The sequence below is a fragment of the Eptatretus burgeri genome, chromosome 2 (genome assembly GCF_056783735.1).
Source record: "Eptatretus burgeri isolate ZD-2024b chromosome 2, Ebu_testis_v1, whole genome shotgun sequence".
NCBI lineage: Eukaryota > Metazoa > Chordata > Myxini > Myxiniformes > Myxinidae > Eptatretus > Eptatretus burgeri.
Window position 1 is genome coordinate 70,369,608 of NC_140962.1, and position 22,603 is coordinate 70,392,210.

The 22,603-nt window shown below is 40.7% G+C and overlaps 1 protein-coding gene across 6 annotated transcripts in view; it reads right to left on the reverse strand.

The window, feature by feature from the left end:
• Window positions 1-22,603, reverse strand: part of LOC147032263 (neurabin-1-like) — a 94,628-nt gene that overhangs the window by 40,569 nt on the left and 31,456 nt on the right. For all 6 annotated transcript variants that reach the window (XM_085869691.1, XM_085869695.1, XM_085869690.1 and 3 more), the window contains exons 6-7: window positions 8,908-9,025; window positions 2,016-2,063 (exon numbers count right to left, since the gene is read on the reverse strand). In XM_085869691.1, coding sequence (XP_085725817.1) covers window positions 2,016-2,063; window positions 8,908-9,025 — 166 coding nt within the window. The remainder of the gene's footprint in view (window positions 1-2,015; window positions 2,064-8,907; window positions 9,026-22,603) is intronic.

Genomic DNA, 22,603 nt, shown 5'->3' on the forward strand with positions numbered 1-22,603 from the left:
CCATCTCCCTCTCCCTCTCTCCTGAAACTGTTGGGTAGGATTTATGTGCCTCATTTCAATACCGAGTAGTGTGATATTGAAATGAGCCTTCGCGTACTGAAAATGGTGTTGTGTGATTTTGTTTCACAAATGTTTTGTGAAATTTATTTTATACTTTTGTAATAAAAGGACATAAAAAGTCAAAAGTCTCTCTCGTCCTCTCTCTCTCCCACCCTTCTCCCTCTCTCAAGAGAGGACGAGAGGACGAGAGAGAGGATGAGAGAGAGGATGAGAGAGAGGATGAGAGAGAGGATGAGAGAGAGGATGAGAGAGAGGATGAGAGAGAGGATGAGAGAGAGGATGAGAGAGAGAGGAGAGAGAGAAAGAGAGAGAGGTGAGCGAGAGAGAGGACGAGAGAGAGAGAGGGAGGGAGAAGGGTGAGAGAGAGGGAGGGAGGGAGAAGGGTGAGAGAGAGGGAGGGAGGGAGAAGGGTGAGAGAGAGGGAGGGAGGGAGAAGGGTGAGAGAGAGAGAGAGAGGAGTGGGAGAGGGGTGAGAGAAGGGAGGGGAGAGGGGTGTGAGAAGGGAGGGGAGAGGGGTGTGAGAAGGGAGGGGAGAGGGGTGTGAGAAGGGAGGGGAGAGGGGTGTGAGAAGGGAGGGGGAGATGAGAGGGGAGGATTCCAGCAGATGTGACGCCCAGCTTAATGTCCATCTGAAAGACGGCACATAAGTTGATGAATCACACTGTCTGTGAAACACCAGGATAACAGTTTATGGTTGGGTCAATATTGAAACCCAGGCTAAACAGCTTAGAGTGAGCATGTGTACCTTTCGGCTATCCTGCGTGATGTGGTGGTGATTCATTGCTTTGCAACAAATGATAACATTTTTTAGTCATTGTAATCATCTAATATATTTTCTCTTCCAAACTCCGGAGATGTCCCCATGGAGAACTGCACTGCGGTATCACCATCAAAGTTTGAAGAGCGCTTGTCAAGTGGCTTAACCACCCAAGCAAGCACTCCAACAAAATGGTTAAAGAAACTTTTAAAAACGAAACGTTTAATTTATAATATGTATCTATCTCTGCCGAAGTGACGAGTTGTATAATAAATGAAGATCATCCAAAAATGGGAAATGTGGTGTAAAATAAAATTGCACATTTTCAGCGAGCGAGCCACTACCTGATGCACCACAGGACAATGTGGGGCCAAATGCAGGCGAGTGGGCCCTGAACTTCGTTCAAATGGATCGATATAATCAGTGAGTGCGAATATTGTGGAGTACCCACCAAGTAACTTAAGCACTCAAGCAAGCACTCCAACAAAGTGGTTGATAAGGAATGGCTGGCTTGGCAAGTGACTAGCGATCTCTGATTGGTCATATAAACACCAAGCACCCGGAGATACCCGGAATGTCAAGCATTGTCCGAAATGGACAAATTAACTTTTTTTTTTGGCAGCCGGAACTACTGCTGAGGTCAGTTAAGAAGTAAATTTTGAAATTTGGCTTAAATCAAGAAATTCTAGAGTTTATCACATTTGCGGATATGAAACAAAGCTACAAACACTGGCATCTATGGGTGTTTATGAGCATTGCAAAGTATCCAGTGATTCGTCGATCAGGCATTCGATGATGAGTGAGGAGAGCGAAAAAAATAAAAATAAAAAAACAACTTTATAGTTAAGAAAGCTATTGCAGCTTGTTCCAAGTCAAGGCATTGTTGAGCAAGCCATAAAGTTAGCGAATTAATACCACAGCGAGGGACAGTGAGGTGACCAAGGATAATGCGGTCTTGAAAATGGATAATTAAATAAGGCTCATAATCATCTTCTAAAGGGGTTTTAATTAACCCAAATACCCATTTTTCATTCATGCACCACCTTGGAGTTCCCCAAATATGCATGCAAAGTTTTGGACCACTAGGTTTCATGCCTTTGGAGTTATGAATCAGACGGTCAGACTGACGCACGGACACACACTTGTACTTATTAGTATAGATATACACCAGAGTATTTGTGAACCACAATGTGCTTACATTCTCTGATGATGGATCCTCCCATTCTGATTTCATGGAACCTTCTTGCTGAAAAACAAAAATGGGGAGATTGAAATAAAAACTATATATATATTGTTTTTGAAGTTGTGAAAATAAACCAAACGACTCCCCTCAAAGACAAGCGACACAATCAGTGAATATTTAGTCCTGCAGTCCATATTAAACACCATTATTCAATTTAAATCATTTGCAAGAATAAAGCTAGAAGTTGCATTATACAATGATGTACAGTGTTAAAAATTATAAGTCTAAATTCTTATCATGCAATACTACTGTTCAATGTTGTAGACCTCTACTTGTGTTCTTACTCTTTGTTGTAACACAAGTTTCTTGAAAAGCTGAGCAGCAGTGTAACACTTACTTTTGTGTGAAACACACATTGACTTGAGCTGACACTAAGCTAAAAAGCAAGACGACATATTACATACGTTTGAGGGACAGTATGGAAAAGCAGGTTGGGGCAAGGGAAGTAAATTTGAGAAGTATTGAGAAAATAAAATAAAAGGGAGGTTATGGAAGAAATTGGAATATGATCAAATGAGGGAGGGAACATCTGGAGGCTTTGATAACTGAGACTGGAAAAGATTTGTCGTGGACAAAAAAAGAAAAGCAAAAACAGTGTGAAAGATGAACTTGACATTAACTTGATTGATGTACCATACTCTTTCTAGTGTTGGTACCGGGCATAGTGGCATGCGCCTGTAATCCGGCTACTCGGAGGTTTGGGTTTGAGGATCGCTTGAGGACAGGCGCTCTGTGCTGGGCCGCGCTATGAGAGGGTTTAGAGCAGCCCGGAATCATGGCGAAACCCAATCCTTATCCCTGTGTCGTAAGAGGCGACCAGGGTTGCGTCAGGAAGGGCATCTGCGGTAAAACCTATGCCAAATTAGTATGCGGATCATAATGGATGATCCGCTGTGGCGACCCCTAACGATAGCAGCTGAAAGACGAACAACAACAACTCTTTATAGTGTTGGTGTTGCTGAAGCTGTTTCTTACTGGGTGGTTTGCCGTTGCCTTCCCAGCGTTGTTAGTCCATGCTCTATCCTTTTTAATGTTTTGCATCAAGCAAGGAAGCAGCACATTTTAAAAGTCTTTGAAATGACTCGATCAGGGTTTTGAACCACTGCCCTCCCAGATACAGAGCAAACACTCTAACTATTGCAATTAAAAGTCTGGGAACTTGGTGTTCACAACTAAAATTTACTTAGAGTGTCCTACACAATTTTATGTTGAACTTAGGCCACATTTGCCTAAGAGATGGCAAAAATTTTGAAAAAAATATATTGCATGTTGGGGGAGAGTGGACTGCAAAAGAGGAAAGGGGCATCCAAAAGGCCAATAGTTTGATCAATACAAAGAACTCTGTGGACCCAATCCAATCAACCTTCTTGCTGCTTGATCAAAACAAAGAACTCTGTGGACCTAATCCAATTAACCTTCTTGCTGCTGTTCAACATCACGGAAGCTGTCAGAACATGATCAGAGTCACAATGGCTCAGACATGAGACGATGGATATCATCATCATCATGTAAGAAAGTGGACAGTATAAGAGTTAGGGAGGAGGGGGGGAATGCATAGTATATGTGAGGGGAAGAAAGGGTAGGGGAATGTATCGGGAATAAAGGTGTAGCAAATATTCCATTTTTGAATATACAATACACAAATGGCTTGACTCTTAAACTGCAAAATGGTAAATATCCCGTCAGGCTTTGCCTTCAACAAAAAGTGAATACCGTTGGACAACATTTACCCTTTGATTCTCACAGTATTCATTCAAAGATGTTAATAAGAATGAAGAGTAACTGGTATTGAAACCGCATTGCAATGATGATAAAGCAGGAAAACAAACACAATCCATTATGGAAAAGCATTCACTTTATAGCAGTTTGAAAACAAAAGAAAAAAAAAATGAAAAGCCCTCATGGACCGGACGAGAAGAAAGCAAAGAAATAAAGCATAAAATGAGTACTGTTGTTATCCCATCCCCAGAGACATGGTTTTGCAATCGTGTGTGTGTGTGTGTGTGTGTGTGTGTGTGTGTGTGTGTGTGTGTGTGTGTGTGTGTGTGTGTGTGTGTGTGTGTGTGTGTGTGTGTGTGTCCAGACCATCATTTTTTTTTTTTACTATTCAAGCTTTTGTCATAAAATTTTCAACAAACCTTTATTATGAGAATATGGATATAATTATTAAAATTTGGTCAAAATATGAAAGGACAAAGTGATAATGACGATAAATAGCCCTTATTAGCCCATCACAGTGCGTTAACCGTGGGACAACCAGTTGTTTTTTGAGGGAGGGGGCGGGATATTGTAATCGTCTGGTTTGTTTGTCTGTCTATCTGTCTGTCTGCAACTTTACGGCAAAACGGCTTTAGCAAACACTATCAAATTTAATCCACAGGTGGGAAATGAACCTTGGACGACCTCATTAACTTTTGGGTCCAATTGGATCAAAGGACAAGGTCACAAAAATATCAAAATCGTTTTTCACTCATAACTTCGTCAAAAATGATCTGATTTACTTCAACCTAAGCTTATAGTGAACCTTATTTTATTTGTCACTTATAATCCTACCCATTCCTATAGTGAAAAATGCATATTTGTGAAGATCGGTAGGGTCCCAAGTTTTGGGGGTCATGACCATCGGTCAAAATTACAAATTTTCCATTAAAACTAAAACATGGTTACGAAAATACAACTTTACGGGAAAACGGCTGGCTCAAACACTGTCAAATTGTATCCACAGGTGGGTAATGAACCTCAGACGACCCCATTAACTTTTGGGTCCAATTAGGTCAAAGGTCAAGGTCAGGTCACAAAAAGGTCAAAATCTTTTTCGCTCATAACTTCGTCAAAAATGGTTTAATTGACTTCAAACTAAGACTAAAATATTCCTTATAATCAACATTCAGGTTAAGGATATATCAAATTTAAATTTGATCCCCAAAATAACTCTATGCCTTAAATGGGCAGGATTTGTTGTGCCTGGCACCACTTGTTTTTTTTTTGTTTTGTTTTTTAATCGCTTCCGCATTTATTTATTTACCATTGAGTATGTCTGTCCAAGCCATAACATTTTTACCAATTAAGCTTTTGTCATGAAATCCTCAACAAACCTTTATTTATGAGAATGTGGAAAACACATTAATAAAATGTACATTTTTCTTTTATTGTCATTTTCGTCTTGTTTAGTACGAGTACAAAACAGATGTGGATGGGTTTTACATTTTGAAATGCTTTCTAGTTTTTAGCTCGCCTGTTCGAAGAACAGAGAGCTATAGCGATACCCCCGGCGTGAGCGTGAGCGTGAAAATGTTAAAGTTTTTGGTGCAAGTTATTTAGAAGCTTGCCATTCATTTAATGACTTGTATACTCGGATGCTGATATTTGGCATGGATGTTCCTTTGGGGTATATTATTGATGTAGTGAAGTTGAAATTAAAAAATAATTTCAAATGTTTTAAACTTAACTTTTTTGGAGCACATCAACGTTAAAGTTTTTGGTGCAAGTTATTTAGAAGCTTGCCATTCATTTAATATGTGGACTAGGATGCTGATATTTGGCATGGAGGCTCCTTTGGGGTATACTATTGGTGTCGTGAAGTTGAAATTAAAAAATAATTTCAAATGTTTTAAACTTAACTTTTTTGTAGCACATCAACGTTAAAGTTTTTGGTGCAAGTTATTTTTAGAAGCTTGCCATTCATTTAATATGTGCACTGGGATGCTGATATTTGGCATGGAGGTTCCCTTGCGGTATACTATTGGTGTAGTGACGTTGAAATTAATAAATGATTTAAAAAAAAATTCAATTTCAACCAAAGATGGTGTCAATGCCACCCAATGCTCGCCTGTTTATACGAGACGCTTGCCATTCATTTAATATGTGTACTAGTTTACTGATTACAATATACAAATACATATATTGCTTTAAAATTATTTGGATCAGACTTCACTGCAATGCTTTATAAAAAAATATTATAAGACTAGTCTTTTAAAAACGATAAATGTATAAACAGGCGAGCATTGGGTGGCTTTGACACCAACTCTCTGGTTTTCTTTGTTTCTGTGTTTTTAACCCCCGTTGGACTTGGTCTGAAACAGGGACTTCTGGATTTGGTCTCGATTTTTGTGTTCGTGTGTGAGTGTATGCGTCTGCAACCATATCTCGGACATGTAATGACTGATTTTATTCATACTTGGCAATAAGACAACAGATGATGGTATCCATATGCACATCATTTTGCTCCATGGTGTGATCAAAGATGGCCGACTGGCATCTATTTTAGTTGTAAAAAACCTGATGTTGAACTCGTCCTCAACCATACATTTACCGATCTTGTTCAAACTTCGCGCACAAATTACAAATGATGCCTCACATATGCACACCATTTTGTTTTGAGATCAGATCCAAGATGGCCGACTGGTGGCCATTTTGTTAGTTAAACGCATCCCCAACCATTTATTGAACATGCATGGCAAAATTTTGTTCAAACTTGGTACAAGCACAGAACATGATGGCATACATGTGCACCTCACTTTATTTTGCAATATTATTTTAAAAATGGCCAACTGCTAGACTGGTGGCCATTTCAGTTGTAAAAAAAAAACCCCGATGTTGAACTCGTGCTCAACCATTTCGCAGACATGCATTTACCGATCTTGTTCAAACTTAGGCCTTAGTTATTTTATAACTTGGTTTGCACAGTTCTTCAGCTAAAATGTAGGGTCGGTAGGTCGAAATATAAATTCAATTTTTTGAAATTATATATTTTTATGATTTTTTTTCAGATGTTCCATGGAAAAGACAAGGGTAGGTGGGGGGAAATAAATATAAATCCCGGACCAGGAGGATCTCAGAAAACATTGAAGATGGAAGACCATTCAAATGCAGGATGCCCCTGTTCACTGTATCATCTGATGTGAAAAACAATAAAGAAGGATTAAAACTTGTTTTTACAATATAGTCTGGCATGTTTTTCTTATAGAAACCTCTTGGATCATCAAACAAATGGAAACAATGCTGAGAAAATTACTGTCCAAGTCGTAGATCTGTGCATGCACACCAGTGCATAGTGCTGGATATGATTTTAAAAAGGTGTCTACTCGGAGTCAACATGCTCAAAACGGTCAATCGGAGCCATAACCAGCTCTTACTTTTCAGCGGGTATCTGATTAGGGTTGGGCATACAACCATACTTTTTTTGAAAGGAGTGTTTTTTTATGGCTAAATTTCACGTTGATCACGAATCCGTTTACTTTTTGACATAGGATTATGTCTTAAGTTGGTAAAATGCAAAAATTCAAAATGGCCACCAAATTTACCCACTTTTCAGGTAAAATTTGATAATTATGGCTTATTAGGGCATGCAATATTAGGGTTGGGTACACATCGACTTTTTCTCTGTTGTCCCGTTGAAAGGAGTGTTTTTTTATGGCCATTTTTCATGCTGATCACGAATCCGTTGAAATTTTTGACCGAGGATGATGTCACTAAGGGTCTTAGTAAGACATCATCCGAGGTCAAAAATTTCAACAGATTCGTGATCAGCGTGAAAAATGGCCATAAAAAAACTCATTTCAACGGGACAACAGAGAAAAAGTCGATGTGTGCCCAACCCTAATCTGATCGTACCGTCTCCCCATCCCATGAGCACATCAAATGCTGATTTCTGGTCTATTGAAGGCTGAATATCAGCATCTCACAGGGAAACGTTGATGTACTTGGTACCGAAATCTTTCAATATGAACAGCGGTGTACAACTTTCAACGGAAACAAAATCAGCACGATCGAGAGGAGCCTGCGAATCATCCCTGCTGCTGCACTGAATTGATGCAATAGTTCGGCTAGAATATTCGTCATCAAGATGTTGCGTGATTAAATCACCAATACAGTTACTCTAATTTAAACCGCTGACATACTTCTTAACAATCACTTTCACCCCAGAAACCACAGTCAATGTGAACCACGCTGGTCACTGCTCAGACACCATGACCGAAGACTACTGCGCAGTTTGGTTAAAGGTGACTCAGCATTTTGGCGCGCGCGTGCGAAATTATATTTTGAAAATAAATGCCGACGTTTACATTTCGGGTTTTGAAACTTTTGCACCTTCGGCGGAAAATTTATAAATATAAAAGTCTAAAAATGCGTTTTATATTTATATTTCATTTCGGCAAATATACCGTCGGCGGATCTGAAAACCAAGTTATAAAAGAGCTATGGCCTTAGCACACAGATAATGAATGATGGCTTACATATGCCCATCATTCTTCGAGATCAGATCCAAGATGGCTGACTGGTCGACATGTTGTTACTTAAACGTTTTCATTTCATGAACAATACTTGAACACAGTTAGGGTTGAATCAATTGACAAGTAGGCCAGTTTTCACTCTTTTGAACACCTATTTTCTTAGAAAATTGCATGGTGAACCGACAATTTTATTTTATTCTTTTTTTCATACCAACACCAAGAAGCATCTTTCATGAAAAAAAAAATTCTGATTACTCCATTCAATTTCACCCCAACCATCTTTCAGTACAGTTTACAAAAACTGATCAGACAGCATTTTCAACTGAATGATTTTTCTATTGTCTACAGTTATAGAATTTATTTTATACGTAAATCAATATTATTAAATGTTATACTGTTTGTGTAATTGAGTACGTCTCCCCCAAAATATATAAACATTGAATCCCTTCTGTGCAAAATTTGCATTCCCAATCAAAAATATCAAACATGTCACATGACCATTCAAGTCAGTAGCACATACACATAAATCTTGTAAATATGGGCTTTAACTCCATACAGCAAAATTACTAAAACCGCAGGGCCTATGACATTTCATGTCTTTTTCTTCTCGTCACCTTTTGTCTTGCTTTCATTTGAATTAACTTCAGTTGCCTCTTCCGTTTCTCCTCCTCCTCTGGATTAAAATCAGGCTTGCTTGGTTCTTCTGATGGTCTTTCTCTGCCAATTAGGAATCTGAATAGCAGAGTACAGTATCATTAAAATTCCAAAGTACCATGCAGGATTTAAGCTATTGTAATAATTGGTGTATTGCAACATGAATGTTTTATATTTCTGTTAATTTTGTAAAAGATATGAAAAGTAAGTAATTGCACAGCGATTCAGGATATCGGGAGAGGCAATATATATATATATATATATATATATATATATATATATATATATATATATATATATATATATATATATATATATATATATATAAATTAAAAAATACATTTTCATCATGCCAATACTTGCTCAAGCATCGAATAATATACATCCATGATCATACCCTGTTTCCACATCATTGGTTCAGCCACAGCAGTTACATGGCTGAGAACAAACTCTGGAAAAGTCACCACTCTGTAGCAGAGTGTTGTATATTAAGGGCAAGAATTTCAGATTTAGTCAGAGTATGGGCACACAATGGTCTACTCTTTTTGAAAATCACTGTGGTATGCCTAACATCGACCAGATGAGATACCTGGTTAAATGTCCCTCTGAAATCATTTAATGAAACAAAGCAAACTGAAGCAATTCAAAAGTATGTTTAATGGAAAACCCTTCCTATGTAACGAAAGTCTAGCATTTTATGGTCGAGTTAAGAACCGAACCCAGATTAGACAGCTCAAAAGCAAGTGAGATGTCCTGTTTGAGCTATCCTATCACCCATCGAGCAAGTAATTCGAATGTTTTTAAAACAGTCAGCCCTTTTCCTTCAAAAAGCAAATTTGGATTAAAATGTTGGTGTTCTGCATCCTTCTTATGAATCTGTTACCTTCCATAATCATATTATAATGTTTATAGACTCGGATCATCACTTTGTAGCAATTTTTTTTTCAAATGAAATTGTTAAATAATAAAGTTATAAACAAAACAGTTTGCAAGTGTGGGGTCACTTTGCCAACACTTCCATGATCTAACTGAGGGATCTAACAAATGACACCTCCACTTTAGCAAAAAGGAATCTCATGGAAATACTGTATAGTATTGTGAGAGGAGAGAAACACAAGATATTTAAGAGGGAGAGAGATTAATTTTTTAGTGTAAGAGTTAGGTAGGGAAAGTCTTGGGGAAGCATTGCTTAAGAGCTGGGTATGAAGTGTTTTTTTTTTTTTTTTTTTTTTTTGTATACCTTGGTCGAGGCTCGTATGAGAGCAAACACACAACTCACAGCAAGGAGGCATGAGACAAGAGGGGCGGGAGTGGAAGGGACAAAACAGTGGGGAACAGACACATTAGGTGAACTGTGGAAGGGAGAGGGATGGGGATGGGACGGGGAACATGGCGAAGAGAAGATGGACATTTCAGGGACTTTCAGGAAGGAAAGCAGGAGAAATGAAGGAAGTGGGCTTGGGTGGATTATCGGGGGTAGAAAAGATCGAGGATTTGGATGGGGGAAGATAAGAGGTGGTGGTGAACAGCTGTTTTGAAAGCCTGGAGGGAAGAATGGGAAAGAATAGAGTGAGGAAGTTTATTCCAAAGGTGGGGAAAAAAAGAGGAATGAAAGAGTGAAGATGAGCAGTGATTCGTGATTTTGCTAGTTTTACCAGAAGGAGGTTGTTGGCGGACCTTGAGCACCCTGTGGAAATGTGGTGGGGACAAATTGCAGAGAGAGCAGGGGGGGCAAGGCTGGAGAGGAGTCAGTAGAAGACAGAAAGACCACCGACCAACCTGCGGTGATTGAGTGAGAGGCCCAAAGACTCAGCTTCATTGCGGGAGATGCCGATGATCTTAAATGCCCTGGTTTCGACAGCGTGAAGCCGAGAAAGGTGGGAGGCAGGAGCACCAGCCCAGAGGGGAGAGCAGTACTCCATCAGGCTACGGACAAAAGCTTTGTAAGTGGTGAGGAGCTCAAGAGGGCCGAGGAAGGACTTAGCACGACGGAGGATTCCCAGTCGGCGACTGGCTTTTGAGGCGAGGTTGGAAATGTGACTTTCCCAGGAAAGGTCATGGCAGATAGTGAGACCTAGAAGCTTGAAAGAAAAGACTTCTTTCAGAGGATTGTTGAGAAAGTGGATGGGGGGGTTTTGTAAATGGTCCTTTCGAAGAGACATAGTGAGAGTGTGAGATTTGTCTGGATTGAAAGACATGTTCCACGTGTTGGACCAGTTTGTGATTTTATCCAGATCTGCAGTGAGCGAAGAAGCTGCTGCTTGCCGGTCTGAGGGATGACAGATGGTACGGCAGAGGGTGGAGTCGTCGGCAAAGAGAAAGAGGATTTTCCAGAGAGTCCGAGAGATCATTGATGAAAACCAGAAAAAGAACAGGGCCCAGAACGCTACCTTGAGGAACTCCAGCCTGGACAGGAGGAGGGGATGGAAGAACTCCATTTAGGGCCACACGTTGACTGCGACAGGAGAGGAAGTCTGCGAGCCATGAGTGGAGATGGCCTTGAATACCATGGGAAGAGAGTTTGGTGAGTAGGGCAGGGTGCCAGACTGTGTCAAAAGCACGTGATATGTCCAGGGATACGGCTCGGATTTCCTGTCTGGCATTGAGGACCTCCATCCATTGATGGGAGAGCAGAAGCAGCATATCCAGGGTAGAGTGACCTGGTCTGAAACCAAATTGATGATTGGAAATCAAGCCATTGGAGAAGAGGAAGGATTTCATATCTGAAGCGATGATGGATTCCATAACCTTGCTGATGATTGGGAGAAGGCTGATTGGTCTGTAGTTACAGGGATCTGTTTTTGCACCTTTTTTATGCAGGGCAGTGATGTTAGCAGATTTCCAAGCAGATGGCAGATGACCTTGGGCAAATGAGAGGGTGAATAGAACAGAGAGAGGGTGAGCAAGAGCAGAAGAGCAGGCTTTGAGGACACGTGGGCTGATGCCGTCTGGACCGGTTGCAGAATCTGACTCGAGGTTTGAAAGCAAGCTCTCCACCTTGTCAGGAGAAAAGGATACAGAGTCCAGGGACAGTTGGGTGCGACTGGGTAAAGTGGGTAGAGATAGTGATGGGTTTAGGACACAAGATTTAGCTGCAAACACCGAGTTTAGACATTCAGCTTTATCACGTGTGGAATCAGCAGTGCGGCCATTTGTGGTAAGGGAGGGGATGGAGGGGGAACATACACCAGAAACAGATTTGATTGAACGCCACCAGGATTTTGAGGAGGGAGAGAGGTTTGAGAGTTCAGACTTGAGATGAGAAAGATGTTGTTTTCTGGCTCTCCTGAGGGTAGATACACACTTGTTCCGAGCTTTGTGGAAAGAACTGAGATTGCCCTCAGTTGGGTTTGCTTTCCATGAGGCAAAGGCAAATTGTTTCAGGACAACTGCCTCGCCACAAGCTTCAGTAAACCAAGGGCGGGAGGAAGGGTAAGACAACTGAACACGAGAGGGGATAAATCTGTGCATGAGGGAGAGCAAGTTTCTTTGAAATAATTCCCAGGATGAGTTGATGTTTGAGAAAGTAGTGATAGGAGACCAGTCTGTAAGTTTGATGGCTGCTCAGAGACCCTGCCAGTCGGCTTGAGTGAAATGCCAGACTCGACGGCAGTGAGGTGGTTCTCTGATAACAGCCAGAGAGATGTCCACTTTGACAAGGACGTGGTCAGAAGAACCAATTGGAGCGGAGGAAGAGCAGCAGATATTGTCAGGGAAATTTGTCAAAATCAGATCCAGAAGAGATGGAGTCCCATTGGTTGAGATCCGGGTCGGGAAGTTGACCGATTGAGTCAGTCCTAATGAGTCGCAGAAAGTTTTTGCTGAGGTGCCATGGCAGGTGAGAGAGGTACCCACACCTAGCCAACTGGCGTGATGACAATTGAAGTCACCACATTAGAGGAAGAGAGAGTTTGGATGAGAAGATAGAAGATGGTCCATGTTTTCGGATAGTGAGGTGTAGATGGAGTCATCACTGTTCGGTGGACGGTACAGTACACATATAAACATGAGGTGGGAGTGGAGGGGAAGCCGAAGCCAGAGGTATTCCTGGGGGTGTGGGGGAGTGAGAGCAGTGCATGGAGAGTGAGGAATAGAGTCTTTGATGAAGAGAGCAACACCTCCACCAGGACGAGGCTCAGGTCTGTCATACCGTAAGAGGGAGTAGCCAGGGAGAGATACTTGGGAGTCAGACACGTCTTGGGAGAGGAAAGTTTCTGTTAGGCAGATAATGTCTGGTTTGTCAGTGGCAACCTGTATGGAAAGATCTGAAAGGTTTGAGCGAAGGCCCCGGATATTTGAGGTCCACACTTTTAATGAAGAGGAAGGGGAGGAGGCTTTGGGTGCAGGAGGTGGAGGGGAGGGGGAGGGTAGGACAAGGGATGAGGGGGCAGGTAAGGAGGGTTGCTGAAGGAGTGTGGGGTATTGCAGAATAGCGAGGGGGGCCGAATGAGGAGGAGAAAAGGCTGTGTGGTGCGGGGGGAGAGGGGGGACAAGAGACAAGGAAGAAGGCAGTTGAGGATTTGAGGAGGTGGAGTGAAGAGATGGAGGTGAGAGGGCAGTGGAGGGAGGCAGGTTGGTGGATGAGAGAGGGGGCAACTTTGAGAAGGAAGAGTGAGGGGGATGAAAGGTGGGAGAAAGGTGAGGGGGGAATTTTTGAGAGAGGTGAGAGGGAGGCTTGGAGGGAGAAGAGTGGGATGGTTGCTTTGAGAGTGAGGTGTGAGGGGGGTGAGTTGGCACTGAAGTTGGAAAAAAAGAATGTTTGATGGAAAGTGAACATCCATGGCAAACTGTGGTTTTTAAAAGTTTTAGGTCAGAGATGCGATTTAACACAATTCTTGATGGATGCAATGAAGGCGAATTCAGAGAATGGAGAGAAGAAACGCTGTAATAGTTGGATTTTTTAGGCAAGGAATGAAGGAGAGGTCGAAATGAGAGCAGTCTGTTAAAATAGCAGAAGAGTAGTGCATTGTGAAACAGTAAAGAGTACCACATGTGTGAGAGAGGAAGATGAAGCATTATAAGATCGTTTTTGTTGTGAAAATAATGTATGAGAGAGTTCAACAGATTAGGTCATGGAAGTGTTAAAAAAAAAAAATAAAAAAAATAAAAAAAAACGAGGAAGAAGACGAGGAGGAAGTTAAGAGGAAGAAGAAGAAGCAGAATCGGGAGAAGGTGAGCGTGTTGTTCTTGGGTATATATATATATATATATATATATATATATATATATATATATATATATATATATATATATATATATATTTTTTTTTTTGTTGTTGTTGTTAATATTAATGTATGAGAGAGTTCAACAGACTAGGTCATGGAAGTGTAAAAAAAAAAAAAAAAAAAAAAAAAAAAAAAAAACCGAGGAAGAAGACGAGGAGGAAATTAAGAGGAAGAAGAAGAAGCAGAATCGGGAGAAGGTGAGCGTGTTGTTGTTGTTGTGGGGTATTTTTATTTTTTTTTTGAGATAAGAAAGAGATTAGTTGGGAGAATGGGGGATGTTTGGAAAGTGGGGAGGATCAAAATTGAAGGTAATGGGGAGGATAGAAATTGAAGGTAATGGGGAGAAAAAACAAACAAATAAAAACAAAAAAACGATCGAACACCGAGTGGAACCGGTAGGCCTCAAGTCTAGGCTTAGGCCTCAAGCACAGGTAAGAACGTCGACAAAAATACTCACAAAATAGCACGATTTTTGAAACAAAACCGAACTAGCAACACACGGTTACATGTAGGTGAGAAAATTAAACAGTTAAAACGGGACAAATAACAACCGGAAACTTAGCTTTGAGAACGTCAGCAGGGAGCCCCGAAGGAGACCTCTCGCTGCTCGAAAACCGGAACCGGAAGTGGTGTTTTTAAGGGTACAAGAAGAGAGGGGGAGGACAATAGCTGTGAAAGAAAGATTGTTCCAGAGGTAAGGAGAAGAAAGGGGAAGGGCTTGAAGGCAGTAGTTATCAATACTAGTGAAAGGGGAGCATAGTCATATTAGTGAAGGGAAAGTATCAGAAAAAGATGTCTGGCAGAAGTGTAAGAAGAAATGATGGTGGAGATTAGGATGGGAGAGGGGGCAACAGTACTAAAGTAATTATCAGCGTTTTTAATTGAATGTGGAAGAGAGAGAGAGAGAACAAATGGAGGGAGGCAAGTAGGGGGATGGGGTGAAGATGTAGGGTGCTTGATGCACAGTTGTGGCTGCAGCATGTTGGCTTGTTTGAAGGGGACAATATGAGCTTGGAAATTCATAAAGGAGGACATTACAATAATTAAGACATGGGGTAATTAATATATTGACAGGAATGACATAACTGCAGCTTGAGAGACAGGGGGAAGTGTGATGAATATTGTGTAAAAAATAGGGGTGAGATCAATTGAGGTCCTGGATATGCAATGGGAAGGAGATAGAAGAGTCCGGGATGACACCAAGGTTTCAGGCTTGCATGGAGTGGTGTGATCTGGTGTATAGAGATGTTAAATTAATGAGAGCGAGTGGCCGATGGAGATAAAATGAATAGTCAACTTTATAGGTATTACATTTGAGACGGTCGAGCTGACATACAGAGGGAAAAGGGAGTAAGACGGTCAGAAATTTTTGCTAGAATACTTTTTTGGATTAATCATGAATGCACAAATATTTCTGAATATTCTCATTGGAAATGGTTAGGTAAAGCCATGAGAGAAAATGAGGGAATAAAAAAAATGAAATAGTCTACATAATAAAGCCCAAAAAGATCCAGGGCCAGAACTGGAGAGAACCAGATGGACAGAGAATGGGGGCGGTAGAAGAGGCAACTTTTGTGGAGAGAATGAATGTGTTGTTATGAAAATAATCATGTGAAGGCCCTGTCACACCTTGACGTTTTAGCCAGCGTATGGCAAGGTATCAAAATGTATGTAAAACGCTGGTGTACGCTGAACTATTGATGTTTTTTTTTCCAGTTTTGGACGTATTCATAACGAGTTGGACGTATGCATAATGTATTATCAACATAGACAGAACGTTTTGATAACATAGAGATAACTTGTATCAACTAATGCTGAGCGTGTTGTCGGCGTTCACAACCTATGCCCAACGATAGTCTAACTTATGCATAGCGTGGCAGCGTATCGCCGACGATCACGTGGTGCAGCCTATTAAAAGGCTGCGGCTCGACGATTCAAATCATAACCGCACTAGACATCGAAGTGTCAAGCCGCTGTCACACCTTGACGTTTTAGCCAGCGTATGCCGACGTATGAAAAATTTGCTGAATACGCTGGCACACGTCGAATACGTTATGGGTAAGTTTTGTATACGTTAAGAGCACGCTGAAGCACGCTGGCATACGTCGTAGTACGCCGACAAATTTTCGGCATGTTGAAAATTTGTAGACGTACTCTGCGTATGACGCACATGTTCCGCATACGCTGGCCATAAGTTGTAGGCACGTTACGCGATCGTTGCCACACGTCGACACACGTTACTTGGAAGTTACTCACAAGTCGAAACACGTTGAGGTAATGTTTAGCGTACCCGAAACTTATTTCTAACCTATGAGTAACGTGCTTTGAACCTATGTGTAACATATCTCCAATGCATATTGACGTATTTGACGTCTTCCGGACAACCACAGAACTTACTGAACGTGTTTCTAACTTGGAGCTACCATAGAATGGCGTATTGGCAGCGTTTAGGGGAATTGCTATTTAAAAATGGGGTTCACACAGGAGGAACCAGTCAGTGTTCCAGACTCCATGTTTTTTTTTTTTCTTCGGTATGACGGTGATGTTGACACTTCAATTTCTAGTGCGGTTATGATTTAAATCGTTGAGTGGCAGCCTATTAATTATATTATATTATAACCACACTAGAAATCGAAGTGTCAACATCACCGTCATACCGAAGAAAAAAACAAACAAAAAAAAAAAACCATGGAGTCTGGAACACTGACGCTAAACATTACCTCGACGTGTTTCGACTTGTGAGTAACTTCCAAGTAACGTGTGTCGACGTGTGAACGATCGCGTAACGTGCCTACAACATATGCCAGCGTATGCGGAATGTGTGAGTCATACGCTGGCATACGTTGAAAATTTTCAAGCATGATAAAATTTGTCGATGGGCTCAGCGTACTACGACGTATACAAAACTTACCCATAACGTATTCGACGTATGCCAGCGTACTACGACGTATTCGACGTGTGCCAGTGTTTTAGACAAATTTTTTATACGTCGGCATACGCTGACTAAATCGTCAAGGTGTGTCAGGGCCTTGAGAGAGCTACCAAAGAAACCAGAGGGCAAAGTGTCCTGCAGGACAGAGTGATAAACAGTGTGAAAGGGAGAAGAGATATGTAGACAAAATATACTTGAGAGAAAGGTCCTTGTGATCTTGCAGTAAATGAGTTATTTGGTTTCCTTGGTGAGGTCAATGGAATGGATGAAAACCAAAGCAAATTGGATAAATAAGGGATTGACTTCTGAGAAAATGCAGTGCATCAAGAAAGTATTAATCATTCCAAAAGTATGGATAATGGATATGACTAAGAGAGATGAGAGAGCTATTTAGACTGTGCTTTGAATTGAAAGGACAAATGCATGCTAAGAAAAAAGAAATTAAAAAAAGACTGAAAAGTAGACCTGCTTAAGAGAACGATAAAAGAGATGAGTAAAGGACCGATAACATTTTGGAGAAGACAAAGGAAGCAAGTAAATGGGAATACATAGAATCAAGAGAGCAGCTGCTATGTGCCAAGAGGTGGAAAGAAGTTGAGCAATAACAACAAGGGCAACAGGAATGAAGAATGGAGGCTGGAGGAGGGGAATGCAGGCATGTAAGGAAGTGCAATAAAAAGGAATAGGAAGGATGTTGACATGGATCATCTTGGCATTAGTCTCGGAATAGTCAGCAGTCTTGGAGGTAGGAAATGGTAAGGCATGAGAATGAAAGGGGGAAGGGAATCTTTAGGAGAGTGATCAAGGCAGAACAAAGATGGAGATGATTGGAATTTTGGGTAGTGTTAAGATTGGAAAAGGAAAAGTGATGTCGGCAGACAGTGTCGTCAGTTCATCATTAAGATTGACAACAGCGTAGCTCCTCTCTCACAGCTTTGTACATAATCACCAAGCTTGGTACTTAACAATGTTTCACAAGAGAAAGGAAGTTTAAACTGGGATTTTAAGGATCAATGCTTGCTGCAATGGGTGCATCAGTAGGGTGTTCCACTTTTGCAAAAGTAGTTGCTGGAATGAAGCACTCTGTGCCTATCAATTCCACTAGTGAAGTTAGGTGATCGACCAAAGTTTGAAAATTTTCCCGCCTTTTTTGACCGCCATTTTGAAATTTCAGGAAAACTCCATATTTTTGAAAATAATATTGATTTTTGAATATTTTAAAATATATTTCCCTGTGTTTAGATGGCCGAATGCACTTCAGTAGGCACCATTATGATAGTAAGTACTCGTAAATATTATTCACAACTTGTCCCAACATTTTTAGAAGGGGTTGCCATTTTGGAATTTCACTGAAAATCCCATATTTTGACAATTATTGCACGGCACATTGTTAGGCATTTACAGAATATCAGTAGTAGCGTTTTCATCAAGACATTATTAATGACAAATGAGAGCATGATCAATTAATTATGAGAACAACCAAATGTGTTTTAAGCGACATGGTTTTCATGTATGACAACATAACAATCTAACAAACAAGCAACCACACAGATATCTTATAGAGAACATATCGTTTGTTTTGTATAGTCTGGGTAAAGCTTCCTGTGCTCTTCCACACACTGTAGCAATGCTTGACGCTGTTTCTCATCATTGCACATATGAATAAAGTCAGACACTAGCTTAATTCCTCTTTCAGCGAGATCATTTACGACGCGCAAAGAATTAGCACTTTCGCAAAATTTCCTGTAACTAGCGAACTTGTCCCACATAGCCACAGGAGCCCTGACCTTTGGGCAGTCAAGGTTTATCTGCAAGTACATAAAGAATAAAAAAATATATAAATATTTCATTAGATATACTCAAAATATACGATTTTCACTGAATTTCCAAAATGGCAACCCCTTCTCAAAATGTCGGGATAAGTTTGTGAATAATATTTACGGGTACTTACTATCATAATGGTGCCTACTGAAGTGCATTCGGCCATCTAAACACAGAGAAATATATATTTTTATTTTTAGAATATTATTTCCAAAAATATGGATTTTTCCTGAAATTTCAAAATGGCAGCCCGCGGTCAAAAAAGGCGGGAAAATTTTCAAACTTTGGTCGATCACCTAACTTCACTAGTGGAATCTATAGGCACATTGTGCTTCATTCCAGCCACTACTTTTGCAAAAGTGGAACACCCTAGTGCATCAGCTGTAGGCCAGGGGTATCAGCTGTATGGTGTGAGAGAATTTTCAGTGAGAGCCAGGAGATAACAACGAGAAGAAACAAGAGCCATACATGGATTGGTGTTTATTTGAAAGCTACGTGACATTCTAAACATGATAGGAAAAAGTGAAGTTGTGGTTATAGAGTTACGCGACATTGTGACCATTTGATACCACTGAGGCTGTGACCATATTTGTGGAATAGCTACTTGGTCTATAAAGTTTACTTCTGCAGTATATCAACCCTTCAGGTGTGTGGCATGGTGAATTCCATAGATTCACTGGATGGATTGTTGTTAGCTCATTTTGGTGTCTCAGGTGAACTTGATGACCATTGATCAGATTGAATATTACCGTATGTAATGACTTATCAAATGATGTTTTGGAAGATGTTATTTTGTTCTTGCTCCAATTTAAACTTTGACTGGTATTTCATGAAACTCTGGGGAAATTTAATTTGTGAAAAGTAATGTGCATTAAAATGTTGAACTTGATGATGCATGTGGATCCAAGTGGTCAGACAGACTGGCTATCCGATGCCAACTTCAAATTTCGTGAACGGACGTTTCAGGCGCTCATTTGTTCGAGACGTCAAGGGAGGTGAGCTACATACATAAACCCTGATAGCTATATGCATTTTAAACCTTGTAAATCATCGTCCTGGCATCCTATCCACTGCTTTCTCTTCTTCTCTCACTCGTCTACAAATAAACTCGTGCATTGAGAATGCGTTCCCATCTATTGAATAAACCAACGGTTACAGGTGCATGATGGAAACGAAAAACAAGAACCTTTTGTTAATTTGTGGTAGTCTAAAGTAATGGCCTTAATATGTGCTTGGTTTTTTAATTTGCCGGTCAACATTGCCATTCTCGACAAGGCTAGAGCCGAGCTGTTCATGTCAGTGGTAGGTTTGAAGTGAAGGTGAATGTCTCTTTTTCATCTTTTCTTCACAATGCCTGATCTCCTGTCCATTTCAGTCTAGCGGCCCGAGTAGGTCTTCTATCGATCAAATTAAGCCAGTGAGAAGGAAAAATGCAATTTTTAAAACAGTCAAATCATGTTTGTGATTTCAACACCTAAGATCTAGATTCACGAGGAAATTACTATAAATGTGGCAACCATATTGGAATTATGCAAATGAAGGGCAAATGCTATCGGAAAGCTAAAAATAAAATAAAAAAACTTCTCCGGAATGTGCAGAAAAAAAAATCTTGTATTCTATTATTAATTATTATCTATCAAGATTCAAAGAGGCATTAATATGTTAATGTTAATATGTTACTGCATTCTTGAGGACGATTCTCTGGGGATCTAACAACTGAGATGTCCTGTCCACCTATGAGAAGGAACTAATCCAAATGATTGCTGTTGCTCAAAAATGCCACACAATCTTTTCTTCCTTTCCAAAAAAAAAAGTTCCTAAGGTTTTTTTCATGAGATCTGATAGAAATCTGATGACAAATTGCCACTCAGCGGCTTGGCTCTTGGGACTTTTGGCGTACACAACTGCAATACATTTTCTATACCTCCTCTCTTTCATGGACCCGAGGTTGTTACTTCCACCTCTGGATAAGGTGCAGATCTTTTTTTTGTGCTTCTAATTGGACCCTCAATGATCAGGGATATCCTCTTCCTCATTTTCCATCTCGTGCAGACTCTGATATTCCTGTTCCCTTCATCACTCCAAAGAAGGTTGCCAGAATGATTCATATTCTCGGTGCCTCAAAAGCGACTGGTCCTGATGGAATCCCTGTGATTGTATTGAAGATGTGTTATCCTGAACTTTCATCGATTCTTGTCAAGCGACACAACCTGTGTTTGTCCGATTCGGAGTTTCCTTCATCCTGGAACGTAACTTCTGTTGGCCCGGTTTTTAATGGTTCTGGTGTGCATTCTGAGCCAAGTAACTATCGCCACATCAGCTTGCTTCCTGTAACAAGCAAGGTATTTGAATACTTCATCAATGAATAACTTCTCAGCCATCTGGAGGACAATGAATGTCTCACTGACTGCAGTGTGGCTTTTGCAATTCTCCCTCTACTGGTGATCTGCCATCCTTGATTACGGATCATTTCAACGGGGCATTGGAGCTCAAGGGTGAAGCTTGATTAGTTGCTTTGGATATCTCGAAGGCCTTCGAAAAGGTGCGGCGCAAGGGTCTGCTACACAAGCTTCAGTCGTATTGTGTATCTGGAATGATGCATTCAATAATTTCAGCTTTCCTTACAACTTGCAAGATGAAGGTGGTACTCGAGGGTCAAACTTCTACTGCATTACTTGCTCCATCAATTCTGGTGTTCCACAGGGCTCCGTTTTGGTCCCACTCTGTTCCTTGTTTATATCAATGATGTTCCTGATAATGTTCTGTCTCAACTCGCCAAGTATGCTCATGACTCCTCACTTACTGTACATCTGCTGAGTCACTCAACACTACTCGTAATAAGGTTGAAGTTTCACTGGACAATGATTTAGACAATGTGTTGAAATGGGGGCATGACTAGCCGGTAACCTTCAACTCAAAGAAAACTACATTGTTGTCCGTATCTCGCTCCAGAAACGGGTCTTTCCCTTCTGTGCACATGGGGTCTTCAACCTTAACTGAATCATCTGAGCTTCGGCTTGTTGGTCTGGACATCTCCTCTCACCTCCGTCGGGATAAGTACATTTCCAGTATTGCTAAGAGTGCTTCCAAGTGAGTAGGTTGTCTTTATCGAGCGCAGAGGTATTTACCTCCTGATACTGTCTTGTACCTGTACAAGACAACTATACATTCCATCATGGAGTACTCTTGCCACATTTGATGTGGAGCCTCATCCTTACTTGATAGGCTGCAGAAACGCATCGTGAACCTGGTTGGTGTGGAGAAGGGTTCAACTCTTGAACCACTCTCTCACCATAACTCAGTGTCCACTCTTAATTTGTTCTATATATATATATATATATTTCATGGCAAATGGTCCGCTGGCCTTCCCATCTTGGTCCCTTCTCTACAAGTGTTTGGAGGCAGGACTCTGCTTGCCATTTTGACATGTCCACACACTGTAGCTGATCCAAAGTGCGTAGAATGTGAAATGCTCTGCCAATAGTCTTTTTTTTCTCCTCTTTGCGCTGTCTCTTTGCAATTCTCTTCCCGTAACATGCTTGCCATCATCCTATGATCTATACACCTTGAACAGAAATACAAATTCCCACTTCCTCAGTCTTTGAAGCTTCATCCTATTTTTCCAGACATTCGGAGTTGAAGTCTTTATTTTTATTATTATTATTTGTGGTTTTCCTC